The sequence below is a fragment of the Populus euphratica genome, unplaced genomic scaffold (genome assembly GCF_000495115.2).
Source record: "Populus euphratica unplaced genomic scaffold, PopEup_1.0 scaffold35.1, whole genome shotgun sequence".
Taxonomy (NCBI): Eukaryota; Viridiplantae; Streptophyta; class Magnoliopsida; order Malpighiales; family Salicaceae; genus Populus; species Populus euphratica.
Window position 1 is genome coordinate 736,894 of NW_011499860.1, and position 14,396 is coordinate 751,289.

The 14,396-nt window shown below is 30.5% G+C and overlaps 2 protein-coding genes across 2 annotated transcripts; one reads left to right on the forward strand and one right to left on the reverse strand.

The window, feature by feature from the left end:
- The first annotated feature begins 2,896 nt into the window (after nt 1-2,896).
- LOC105124486 (peroxidase 17-like) lies at nt 2,897-5,103 on the forward strand. Its single transcript, XM_011024519.1, has 3 exons — nt 2,897-3,193; nt 3,333-3,524; nt 4,309-5,103. The coding sequence occupies exons 1-3, from the start codon at nt 2,987-2,989 to the stop codon at nt 4,900-4,902; spliced, it is 993 nt and encodes a 330-aa protein (XP_011022821.1). The 5' UTR covers nt 2,897-2,986; the 3' UTR covers nt 4,903-5,103.
- A 3,300-nt stretch (nt 5,104-8,403) lies between these two features.
- On the reverse strand, nt 8,404-10,462 carry LOC105124487 (40S ribosomal protein S6). Its single transcript, XM_011024520.1, has 6 exons — nt 10,352-10,462; nt 10,208-10,272; nt 9,626-9,683; nt 9,412-9,520; nt 9,045-9,317; nt 8,404-8,892 (listed from the first exon to the last, which is right to left on the reverse strand). The coding sequence occupies exons 1-6, from the start codon at nt 10,355-10,357 to the stop codon at nt 8,654-8,656; spliced, it is 750 nt and encodes a 249-aa protein (XP_011022822.1). The 5' UTR covers nt 10,358-10,462; the 3' UTR covers nt 8,404-8,653.
- Between the last annotated feature and the right edge of the window lie 3,934 nt (nt 10,463-14,396).

Here is a 14,396-nt window from a genome sequence, read left to right on the forward strand (position 1 = left end):
AACCGCGTGTGATCTAGAAAAATAAAAAACAAAAAAACTTTCAAATATTATATTTTATTTAAAAAATTAATGTTTAACATGCTTCAATGATATTACATAATTACATTTGAAGGAGATCGTATGATAAAGTAGTATTTGTAGAATTTAATTGCAATTTCAATTTTGTTCTTGATGATATTTTACCTGATGTTGTTGCACGCTCAAGAAACCATGGAAATTGTAGTCCTTGTTGAATAGATTTCATACGTGATGAAATTGCACATAGTTTAATACAATAATAAAAAATACTTTATATAAAATATTATTTATTTTATAATGTAATAGCAATAGTTAAATTAATAATATTTCAATTAAAAACCATCAATATTAATATATCTCTTTTATAATTATTTTATAACTCAATTTGAAAAATATTTTTTAACCAAACACATTAAACTATTTTTTTATTTAATTTCAATTTCAATCACAGTTTTAACTAAACATATATTTTTCTAAATTAACCTCAATTAAAAGTACTTTTTATAAAATAATTTTTTTAAAACTATAACCACAACAACTACTAGAGTACCAAATATACTTTGACATTGACAAGCAACTCCTGCTATACAATATATGTTAAAAAAATATTAAAATAATTTTTGATATTAAAATAATATGAAAATATTAAAAAAATTCATTTAAAACAAATAAAAAATAAAAAATTTCAGAAGCTTGACGAGTAATATGTAATTGTGGCACTTTTTATGGACAATGAATTGCTAAAATATGTTCAAATCATCAATAGTTTAGGGGTTAAGAGAAAACTAAATAAATCAAATATGTATTAAACCTCAAATTAATTATAGAATTGTCCTAACAGAAGGGTCAGTCATTAAAATGGTAACCTGTCTACTAGAGCAGCACCGGGCTCAGCAAATCAACTCCCTAGACTCTACTCCACGTATCTTTTCAGAAGGTGTAATGATTTTTGCACCATATTTGACTCTTATGCTAGAAAAGGGTGGCTGAGCTTGTCGATACCAATGAAGATAAAGCCAACAAATTTCATCTCAGAAATTTGCCCAAAGATGAGGCAGGGCATCTCTCTCTCTCTCTCTCTCTCTCTTTTAAAAACTATTTAAAAATGGAAACAAATAAAAAACTGTTTTAGAGATGATAAAATATTATTTTCAAGGTATTCATTTATTCTGCATAAAGACAGCATCTTTAAAATTCAACTAAATCATCCAAATATCTTTAAAAAATAAATAAAAAGATATATATAGTAATAAGTTTATATGCACTTAAAATATTATAATTATTAATGAAATAATTATATTTTAAATTAAATTAAATAGTTAATATTGCAGTTTATCTCAATAATTATAAATATTAATATCAAATATGAGTGTAAAGAAATATCTTAATCCAATAATTTAAGTTATTAGATGAAGTTTTAAGATATAATTTATATTATTCTTTAATATATTTCTTCAAGTAAAGGTTTTTTGAACTTGAAACTCGTATAGATAAATGTTACTTTATATTTTATTTTAATCAAATAAATAGAAATGATGAGATTTAAATTTATAATTGTTTAGTTATTAAAACTTTAATATTATATTAAAAAATTATTTTAATTCATTAATTTAAATTATTAGATAAAATTATAAAATATATTTTATATTATTTTTTAATAATAAAAATTAAAAAATTATCCTAATTTTCAAATACCATCTTTTTTATACAAAAACTCATTAGAATTATCACTTAAGTTAACACTTACAGAGCACGGGGGGGCAATTGTTGAGTCAAGAGTGAGTAAGGACCCCACCTTGCTCTGCCCTCACTAGGGACACTTTCAGTTCCTCACTCCACCTTCAAAAGCCACTTGCCTTATCTTGCTCCTCTCAGTGTCCTGACAATAACTGTAGTATCCTGACACCCACACGACACGAGAATCTAAACCCCTTTTTCCATGCCCATCATCATCCCATTGTCTCATACATAGATATGTGCGCATGTGTGTCCATTTCCCCCCCGTTTATGTTGTGTGTGAGAAATTGTAATAAATACATGATGGGTGTGACTCTAGATATAGATTAGTAGATTAGCGGGCGCTGGTGACACTTAATTTGTATGGATACGTTGTGTAATTAAGATATATATATTTTTTTAAATTCAAGAAAATTCTACCATTGAAAAGTGTATTTTTTAAATTTAGATAAGTAAATAAAATTTTATTTATTTTAAATTTTTATAAAAAATATACATCCTAATTTAAATTTAAAACCTCCTATATAAATCTTAAATCTTTTACTATCACGTTACACCCTTTGAAAATATAATTATGAAATTATAAATAATATTTTAGTATTTTAATGTTATATATTTTATTTTTTAATTAAAAAATTAATAATATATTTTCTATATATTCTAGTGAGTGGACATCACTTGTTACATTAAAAAAATATTTGCAATGTTTTTCAATGGTTAAATTTGAGTATTTATTGTATAATTAAATGTACAGACATTTTTTTTACATGATATAATTGATATAATGTGTATAAATATATTATAGTTAGATTATTGTTGATAATCAATTATTTGTGTTCTTCACAATTAAAATACATAATTATTTTTTATTTATTTTTTGTTTGTTTAGGTATTTCTTGTACGTTTAAAAATATTTTTTATATATATTTAATATTTTATTACATTAAAAAAACATGGACACTACCAAAGTGCGGTATAATACGGTATCTATAACACAATAAGACATAGATCATCCTAAAGTGTGGACGGACTTTTCAAAGTATTCGCAATCGCCTCATCACAATAACATTAACATAAACATACCATGAATAGATCCCCATCCATGATATATACATGAAGGCATGCGGCCAACAAGTTTAAAAGTCCTGACGCCAGACACCAAAATTAGCCCATATCTCTCTCTCACAAACTATCAACTATACTATAGTGCCTGAAAAATAAAAATTATAAAATGTCCCCTCTCCTTGCAGCCTTTCTCTTGCTCGTATCCATGGGCTTGACCTCTGCCTCTACCGTGCCACTCCGGCCTGGCTTTTACGCCGAGACGTGCCCGGAAGCTGATTTCATAGTCAAGGATGTGATGAGGAGGAACATGATTAGAGAACCAAGAAGTGCTGCCTCGGTCATGCGTTTTCAATTCCATGATTGTTTTGTTAACGTAAACTTTATTATATAAACCAAAAACTTAATACATGTTTTCATGTCAATCTTGCATTATTATTAGTATTATTGTTGTTGTTGTTATTATAAAGATATTAATTCATTTTTCTTTGATGGGTTTTCTTTTTTCTTTACAGGGTTGTGATGCTTCTGTGCTGCTTGATGACACACCAAACATGCTAGGAGAGAAGCTTGCTCTGTCCAACATAGATTCTTTAAGGTCTTATGAAGTTATAGATGAAGTTAAGGAAGAGTTAGAGAAGGTTTGTCCAGGGACGGTTTCTTGTGCAGATATAATTATCATGGCCGCTAGAGCTGCTGTTGTCCTGGTAATAAATTTGCTCCTGTTATGTAAGACTTCTGGGTTTTTTTTTGCTATAATTCTTCACAGAACACAATTATAACCTACTGTACCAAAAAAGTCACTTGCAACTTGGCCATAAGAAGACTGGGTCTTGTGTTGGCTAGCCACCTGCGCCCCAGGCCTATCCCACCGGATATTCTGCGAAATGGGTCCTTTTTGTCGATCTTCTGTCCTCTATTTTTCATACAATACGAACAGAACGACGGCATAATTATGGTCTTTACAAAAGGTCCTTTTTTGCCCTTTTTTCTTGATTCATTTCGGTGGTGACTATCGAGGATTGCACTTCAATTTGAGGCCTACCCTCTCCCCTTCTTACTATTTCCAACATTCTGCTAACGCTAAACATCTGGTCACAACCATTGCATGTGTGGGCGTGGCCCTTTAATCTAGTCTTCTTGTGAAAATTATAGAGGGGCAATAATTGTAGCTTTTGAAGCTCGCAGTTTGACAATAATTGTATCCAAGACCATCCCTTTGAATCCAGTACTGGGTCTCTTTCACAGTTCAACCTGGAAATCTTGCAGTTTAAGATTTAGATGATACCAGCATTTTTCCGGATATGCCAGTATCTAGGCTTTCCCGGATGCTGGAATTATAGACTTCCTCTCAACACAATCTCATTGTTTTTAAGTACTAAAGAGAAAAATCTCAGAAGACTTGGTCAGACAGAACTCTTTACTAAAGAACTGATTTTTAGCCTCTATTTTTTTTTGAAATTTTTTGTTCTATTCATTGTATTGCATTAGAGTGGAGGACCAGATTGGGACGTGAAGTTAGGGAGAGTAGACAGCTTAACAGCTAGCCAGGAGGACTCCAACAATATCATGCCAAGTCCAAGAGCTAATGCAAGCCTTCTCATGGACCTCTTCCAAAGATTCAACCTCTCTGTCAAGGATATGGTAGCCCTCTCAGGGTCACATTCTATTGGCCAAGCTCGGTGCTTCTCTATATTGTTCAGGCTCTATAACCAATCAGGCTCCGGCAGACCTGACCCGGCAATTGAGACAAACTATAGAGAGAAGCTAGACAAGCTTTGTCCACTTGGTGGAGATGAAAATGTAACCGGAGACCTTGATGCAACACCGACTACATTTGATAACAGATATTTCAAAGACTTGGTTGCTGGGAGAGGGTTTCTAAATTCTGATCAGACACTTTACACATTTCCTGAAACGAGGAAATACGTAACCCTTTTTAGCAAAAATCAACTGGCATTTTTCAGGGCCTTTGTCGAGGGCATGATAAAGATGGGCGACTTGCAGTCTGGGCGGCCTGGAGAGATTAGAAGCAATTGTAGGATGGCCAACAGCCGGCCTGTTCGTGTCCTCATGGAGTCTTAAGTGAGAGATTAGGCTTAGAATACAAATATAATAAGATTAAATATAATTTATATAGCGGGAAATGTGTCTTGTGGAATAATGTCAAACTGGTGATCAAATTTGTAAGGTGGGTTGCTGATTACTATCAATTTTATCCTTGATGCGGATGCCCTTTGTTGGAATCCTTGAAAATCAAAGGGAAATTAACAAATATTCCCAGAAGACTATTTTGTTCATTCTGCACCCTCCATTTCCTTGTTTGTGTGTCTGTGTTCTCTTTCATCTATGTTTATACGGGCTCCACGACTTTTCTTTTTCTCCCTCAATCAATTGTTCGTTGGGAATCCTTCATTTCACTAACATAGCTTAGTTCCTAGATACTGTAAGTGCGTCTTGTTCATTCACTCACATGATTCTTATTTTATGCGAGTACAAGTAAGGGTGGTCGCTTTCGGCTGACCAAACCAGGAATTTTATTTTTTTTATATCAAAACTTGATAGATTGAAACTGATTGGTTTTGGTCTGGTTCTTTTTTCTAATGGAGTTTTTGAAAAAACTAGCAAAACCTATTACTATTTTTAGGTTCTTTTTTTTTTTTAAGTTTTTGTTGGCTTTTTAGAAGGTTTTTGGGTTTTTTTGTTGATCTGTTTTTCACGATTTTAATTAAGCCTGTTTGAAAATATGGTATTTTTCTTTTTTAAATGCTTTTAAAAAATAAATTTGATTTGAAAAAATATCAAATTAATATTATTTTTAATGTGTTTTGACGTGATTATATTAAAAATAAAAAAATATATTTTAATTTATTTTTAAATAAAAAATATTTTATACCACCCCCCCACCGTACACGCAAGCATTTTATGTTTAAAATGCAAAATGGTGCAAAAAGGTAACTACTCTTTATACTACTAAAATCAGCAGGAGATTAGGCATTCTGGAAGGAGCTTCTAATCAAACAAGTTGAATCTTTTGTCTCATATCCCTACTTCCCTCATTAATTGGTTCCTGTTAAATCCATAAAACAAACCACACAACAGTTAGAAATATCAATCAGCTCAAACAAACACCACCCAATTAAATAAAAAAAATACTTATTTCTAATATAAAATTAAAATAAATATTAAAAAAATTTAATTGGATCGAGATGATTAATATTTAACTAAATATTTCAAGAATTATCTAAAAAAAATGAGATTCTTTACACCTTGTAAAACATTTTATCTAGATAAAATATATTCTTAATACTAAAATATTAGTTGTTTAGACTAAACCTTAAAAAATATAAAATCTTTATAAATTTGGTAGAACATGTCATGCATCAATGATCAATAAGATAAAATAATTTTATAAAAATTGTGAATGAATTGTTGCTATGAACCTTACAATTACTTGAAACAAATATATTATTTATTTTTCAAAAAATGACTTAAAATTATGTACTTCAAACTATGTTTGGAATTTGGCTAATTTACTTGAAGGAATAAAATTCAATGGATTTAAGGTATTTAAAAAAAAAACTAACATGAAATATAATGTATAAATGTATAATGCAGAAAAACTAACATGAAATATAATGAAATATAATGTATAAATGTATAATGCATGCCTTAAGGGATAGGAATATCCAAGTTTAATGATATAATCAACAAATTTAATTTCATTAAAAAAATAGTTAAACCTTGTGTTTATAAAAAACTAGTTGGAGTGATGTCGTTTTCATAATATTATATATAAATAACATATTATTATTAAGAAATGACATATTTTTATTATAATCAATAAAGTTTTGATTGTGTAAGAATTTTTTTAAAATTAATTGAGAGAAGTAATCTATATACTGAATAAAAAATCTATAGAAATATATCTAAAAGATTTCTTAAATCATCTTAATTTATATTTATAGACTAAATATTAAAATAGCTTAACATAAAAGAATTTAAAATTGAATTCTTATTTATTTTACTTGGAATACTTTCTTCCACCAACCTGTATTTTAAGGCATATATTAAGAGAGATATGGTGAAAATAATATCTCATATTTGGCTATAAATTTCATTAATGAAGGAGATAAATTAAAAGTTTAAAATTGTTAGAATTAGTTTTTTTTAATAAAATAATAGAAAATAATAAAAATATACCCAAGGTGTCAGAAAAAGAAATAATAATAAAAAAAAAGGTAAAGCAAAAGGATAATTATAACCCAGGACCAAGCAATATTCGGTACAAGGATTCAACACCCCTGCAAGACTGGGGCAATCTTTTAAATAAGTAATTGCAATGATATATTTTTTTTTATAAAAAAAACTAGATTATATCACGCCTTTTAGATAAGATGATAGTTTTTATAATAGTATTTGCAATTATTTTATGAATAATTAAATATAAAATTAATATGGAAAAAAAAATAAAAAAACTTGCACATGAATAATTAACTTTTGTATTTTCTATTGTGAGTCGTTTATATAATTTTCTTGATATTCCTTTTTCTTCATATAATCAAATAAAACTATCAAAACCTGATTTTTTTATTAGAAGTTGTTTTTTAAATCATGATACTTGTTTGTTTTAAAAAATCTCATGCTTTTATTAAAAAAACATTTCAAAATATAAAAGAAATGAACAAGAAAAACAGAGTTTTGGCTCTACAAATATTGTTTTTTCTCCTTAATTTATATCATTTAAATTCTAATGAATATTTATTTTAAAGTTTTTATTAAAAAAATCATACAATTAATTAAAAAAACCATGCTTGATCATAACAAAAAAAAAAGAATATATGAGTATTTTTTTAAAAAAAATACATTTTTCTTCTGGAATAAAGTCATTATATTTTTCCAAATATTTATTTTAACGCTAAAATTAAATAAAAATATGTTTTGAAAATTACCCCATTTCACAATATATATATATACACAGACTGTATGGCAACTCGTATATGTACTAGCCAGTACGAGTTACCATACAGCCAGAACTGTGAATACAGAGCCACTTCAAGCCATCTGTCAACCTCTTCAAACTATATTTAGTATAATGACCTTGGAAGAGTCATTTTTCAACCACAATTCGCAACAAAACTGAGAATTAAAAGCAACCCACCTGCTATCAATTATCGTTATCAATGAGTCTACAGGGTCTTTGAAATTGTTTTCTTATGTTTTTTTTTAATGCTTTTCAAAAGTATATTTAACATGAAAATATATTAAATTAAAATTTTTATTTAGTGCATTTTGAAAATTTTAATATACTGATATTAAACAAAAAATACATCTCTAAAAAAGACTACTTTCAAGATATAAAGGACAACCAACAAGAACAAGGAGAATTAACGAGAATGAAAAAAACCCCGACATCAGCTTATAAATCAGGGGATGACCAAACCTCTACTGACCAAAATTAAATTTTGAACAAAAGAAAATGGCTCCTTCCTTCATTGCAAGGAGAAATAGAAGAACGTGATATAAAGAGAAACCCCAACAAACACAAGTCATGTTCAGATGAGGTTTGCTCCATGAATGTGCAACGAGTAAATTTGAGCTTCAAGTATCAAATAACACAGAATCCAGAATCAACATAACATGCCAAGGCATCAGAATGTAGACAATTACGAATTCCAAAACACAACGGAACCAAAACAAAAATCTCAGATGCTAAAATTGTTGAACATCTAAAAATTCAAACTCACCTCAGCAATCCAAAGAACAACCAAAATTAAATTGAGCTATGGAAGAGCTTTAGCACTGTCATTACTCATGGGTCCCAATTACAAAACATTTAAGCCACAACTGAGGGCTTTGAGGCAACAGATAATCTAGATCTCTTCTTTGCCAAGCTCTCACTGCGGCGTTCACGCTGCTCCTTCAACCTGGTGGCAAGAAGCTTCTGATACTCTGCTGCCTCCGCCTTGGCCTTTGTGATTCTCTTCTTCTTGTCAGATATTCTTGCACGCTTCCTTTGCAAAGTCAAGGGAGTAACCAACCTTTGAATTTTGGGAGCCTTGCTAACCTTCTTACCTGCCAGCCCAGAAAAATGGCATTGTTATTTTTGTTTAATCAATACTTAACTTTATTGGATTATTATTTAATAATTAATTCTTCGGAGACCTCATTGAATTCAAATAATAATAATAAATAGTCAACAAAAGGAATAATGATAAGCAACTGACCAGATTTGGTTGTAAAAGTTCGGCGGTAAGTGTTGACATACTTCCGGACATCATCCTCCTTAGAGAGGTTAAACAGTTTCCTGATCTTTGATGCCCTCTTTGGACCTCTCATCCTTGGCTTCTCAACATCTGTCAGGCCAGGAAGATCATTCTCTCCCTTCTTCACGATGACCAGGTTCAAAACAGAGAGATCTTGACTAACAATGCATCCACGAACAGACTTCCTTCTGCGCTCTCCATTTCTCCTGCCGTATCCACGGAAGCAAGGAGTACCTATTAATGAGCACTGTATAAAAATTAGCTGAATCACACAAAACACCAAAATCCACATGGCTACAAACACAAGCAGAGGAACAAAGCTGCAAACCTCTGTGCAGCAAGAGACGAACACGGCCTGGAGTTAGAACTCCTTGCTTCATTGGGAAACCCTGCTTGTCACACCCTCCCATGATCTTAAAAACATAACCCTTGAATTCCTGTATAATACAACCATATGTGTCAATATAAGAAAATAAAATAAAAAAACAACAACAAAACTTTGAAAGACTAGCTCAGCAAATTAGCTCCTGGCAAACACATACCTCGCCCAGTGCATCTCCACTGACTTCTTGTGAGATCCTCTTGTCAAAGAATGCTCGGCTGCCATAAAAAAAGAATGAAAAAGAAAAAATAAAAAGAAAGTGAAATGATAATTCACAGGGGAAACACGGCCAGGCATAAATGACACGTTTCGGAATACACTATATAAACCGTGTTTCATTATGCATTATGCTAACTAAGCCATAGTTTTTCCCTATAAAGTATTCTACGAAAAAACCAATCTCGCCTATAAGATTCAAACCCAAAGCGAGAATCATAAAAAGCCAAAGATTTCAATGTAAGGACCTATAATGCCCCTAAAGAAAATGAACACCACTACTTAGTTCCATGATATTTGATTGCCTAGGATGAAAACACAAATAAATTAAACCCAAATCCCCATTTAAGATAGAACAAAGAAAAGGAAATCAAACTTTCCCATACCCATACTACAATCCCATATCTAACAAGCTCAACTTCATTCAGTTCAGCTCACAATTCACATCAAATTCAAAAATTTCAAAACAAACGCTACACACGAGATTAAAAAACTAAAAACATATTAGAAAGAGAGAGAGCCATACAGTTTCTGATCATCATCGATTTCAAGCTTCTTCTGGCACCCAGTTGTCGGATTTGCAATGTTAAACTGCCCACCAAAAAAACAACTCAGAAAAAAAAGGTTTCGTTTAAGAAGAAGAGACAGTAAGAGAGATTGAAAACTGAACCTTCATTTTGAATGGAGTCTCTAACTACACAGCACCCAGGTTCTGTTAACGAGACAGAGTCTCTTCCTGCTCTATTAGGGTTTCTTCCTCAGGATTGTTGCAGATTAGGGTTTTTTATTCTAATTTATATTGAAAGAGGGGGTTCTTGCGTGTGATTTAAATAAATTAGTTAAATGTGCGCTTGTGTTTAGATGTGAGCACGTGGATTTATATTGGTTTGATGGGGAATGGACGGGTGATTAGGACTTCTGACTTCTTGAGCTTATCATAGAGAAATGTATTATAGTTTCACTCCGTTTTGGGCTCCTGTGCTCGATAGGTTGGGTTTTTGGGCTGTTGTGGTCCATTCAATATGTCTAGTTTAGGTTGAAATTTATGTTTGCGGGGAAATTATGTAGCCCAATTTCGGAAGTAAGTGATTATTTTCATTATCCACCCTTAAATCTTGGGGTTTCAAGTTATTTGCCCACTAATGTTAATTTTGTGTAATATTCTTTTCGAATTAATTTCTGAAAATTTTCATATAGTTCTTGAGATTTTACAAGCAAATTACATAAATTTAGTAGTTGAATTCTCTTAAAAAATAATTTCAAGAAGAACTTTTAATAAGCTTAGCATTGTTATTATTTTTTTTATCTTGACCTTCTCAAAAGTTTCATTTCCCCCTTATTGTTTCTTGGTGATTAAAATGTAAAATTCAAAAATTTCAGTAGTAATTAGAAAAAAATATTATATTATTGTATTCTTAATTGATATTATTTATTGATATTTAAGGTAAACTGTATTCTTTAAATTGAATTTTATTATATCAAATTCTTTACCCTTGAAGGTTTGAGTATTGGATGACGATCTTTGTATTAAACAAATTCTTTACCTTTGATGTCTGCGAAAACTTCTATGAGTGTGTCATTTAATGGAGTGGTGCATATTTTGTGATAGCTCTTGCATTCCCTGATCAACCTCTTTTAATTTTTTCTAGGGTTATTATCCTTTCCAGGAAAATAATCTTGTTTAGAACACTTTTCTAGTAGGTTTTTCTTTGTGAAAAGAGGAGGCTTATAAACCAAAACAGTTGCTTCTTCCACTCATATATGGTTTGTTATAACCTACTTTACTTTCAACAAGCTTCTGTTTGGTGGAGTGTACTATGTTTTCCACAAAACTCTTTTTTTACTCCGCTTATCAAGACCTCAAAAGCAACTTGCTTGATTAATTCCTTAAATTAAAGCATTTCCTCATTAAACCTTTTTACGTATGCTCACGTGGACTAATCATCAGTCTAAGAAACCTTAAAAAGTTTTGTGGAGCTTTTTTAGCTGGAATGCTTTCGATGAACCACATCATAAGCTTGGTACAAAGATCGCCAAAACTTATAATAGATCCCGACTTTAATTTATCATACCATGCATGTACTAACCCCCTGAAAGTTGTGGAAAGGCTCTTACACATGGCATAACTATCTTAGATGACCAATTTCAAGTTGCTTTTTACATTGTGTACATGTTTCTTTGGGTTAGTAAGGCTATCATAGTTGTCCAAAGTCATTTTGATGGAAATATAATTCTTGGGTATACAAGTACACAACATCGTCTTAACAATAAAGAATCTCGAATTTGACAGGGGTAGACATTTTCATGAATATACTTCTTTGCATGTTACTTTCAATTCATTTATCTATAAAGTTCTATGAGCTTGAGGTTTTTAGTTAGGATCAATGGCTAGCCTCCATCTCGTGATGGTCAGATGATCATCTAAAATAATCATTATGTCTATGAGTATCATGATGATACAAACATCCTTTCGAAGGACTTGATGACCTTTGAGGCTAAAAACCCCCCAACACTTTATTCTTCCTAAATTCCTTTTGATAATGCAATTGTATATAGGTATTGGGTATAACTTTATGTTGTGAAGATATAAAGGAAGGTGTTGTTGTGGGTGCCGAGATTGTTTGAGATGATAAAGTTTGATTGTACATTTGAGTTGTCAACATAACCTAGGTGAAGAGTTGCACTTGGTTGATAAGCTGTTAAAGGTTTGGTTGGGCAGAAGTTTTTGTTGTGGTAGAGAGGTCTATCACACATCCTATTCCAAGAGTAACTTGATTATTTGTTTGATGGTGATTGAAAATGTCAATAAACCATTTCTAGAAAAACAATTAATGATTTTTTTATTACTTTTCCACAGATAATGTAAATTAATGACGCTCCAAAATCTAATATGCTAAGGAATGAGGTTATTTGGTATTTGGATAATTGTTAATAACATGTTTAGGTCAATATTCTTTTCTTCAGAGCTCATGAAATAGATGATTGATAATAGAAGGCCTAACACATGTAAAAAAAGGTCCTTTTTAGTTAGGTTTAGGAACCCTTCTATGATAAAGTAATTTACTTTTAGTAACAAAGTGTAATAAATATGATAATGAACTTTAAATTCTAGAAACAAATGTGTTTGTTTTTGTTTTTGTATGGTAAATTCTCTAAGAATAGGAATATGAATACTTAGAAAATAGAAATTGTAAACTCTTTACCTTGATCGTTCGTTGAATATTTATATTGTCATTTTGATAGAGTAAAGAGACTAAAGAGTCATTTTCTTATAATAGCATTAACGAGGGATTAATGAGGGACAAAAATTCATTACACATCATTAAAGAAATAAAAATATGATAGACCATCAAGAGAATTTCTAAATACCTATTGATGTAGGAAATCAAATATCATTAATAAGAACAATTCATATTAAAAATCTTAAGAATAAATAAACAGAGTTGTATTGTCCTAATATGGACCTATAACGACCTCGAGACCAATTTGGCTTAACGAATAGCAAAGCCCTGAGGTAGTGGGCCAGATAACTCACTATTCCTAAATTCACTTACTCTCAGCATGTGACTAATCCAATAATATCGGGTTTAGCAGCTTGCCATATCCATGCTTGCTTAGACTTGGCATATGACTGAATCCAAGCATGATGGATCTAGTAACTCATTAGATTTATGTTTGTTTAGACTTAACACGTGATCGATTCCAAATATATTGGGCTTAGAATCTTGCTACACCTATATTTGCTTAGGTTTAACATGTGGTGAAACCCAAATATACTGGGTTTGACAATTTATCAGACCAACGTTCACTTGAATTTAGCACGTGGCTAATCCAAAGATGTTGGATATGAATGTAACCTACACTCATTTGTCAATAAGTGTCATAACCCATTTTTTAGGTCCACGTATAAAAAACAAGAAAATACAAAAAAACAAAAAAACATGTTAAAAAATCAAAAAAAATAAAAGCAATGAGAAAAGGATGTCAAAACGCTCAAAAAATAGTTAAAAATTGGTTGAGGAGGTTCAAAAATATAAAGAGTAAAATTTGACAGTATTTTGTTGACTGATGAGAGCTTTGTTGATAAAGAAAATTCAATTTGAGAAAGAAAAGTCCAAAATAAAATGTTTATGAACTCAATTAATTTTATTAAAGGTTTAATTAAATATGTAAAGGTTTTGATTGCAAAAATTTTTTAATTTTGGAGTTAATTTAGGCTTTAATTAGAAGAAATTAAAGTTTTGAGGTCAAATTATAATTTTTTAGAGTTAATTTGGTTAAATCAGAGGCTTAATTGCATAAATATTAAAGTTTGATGACCATTTAGGGACTTAATTGAAGAAATCTGAAACCAATGACCAAACTAGAAAATGTGTGTAAATAGAAGGGTTGTAATTAAAACCAGATCAAAGGCCTAATTAAAAAAATTAAAAGTTTATTGCTCAATTAAGAGTCAAATTACATAACTTCAAGACCAAGGATCAAAGTGAAAAAGGCAGCCACCTTCAAGGCTGCTGTTTAATTTTGACAGGGATGCAATTACATTAATTTTTAATTAAAATTATAATTTAGTACTTGATTGAAGAAATTATAAATTAAGGACCAATGTGAACTTTAACATATTTTACTGCCCTTTTCTTTTAAATAAAATAACGTGTTTTGCCCAAAATAGTGTTGTTTTATGCACTGTTCACACAAAAAAAGAGCCAAAATGG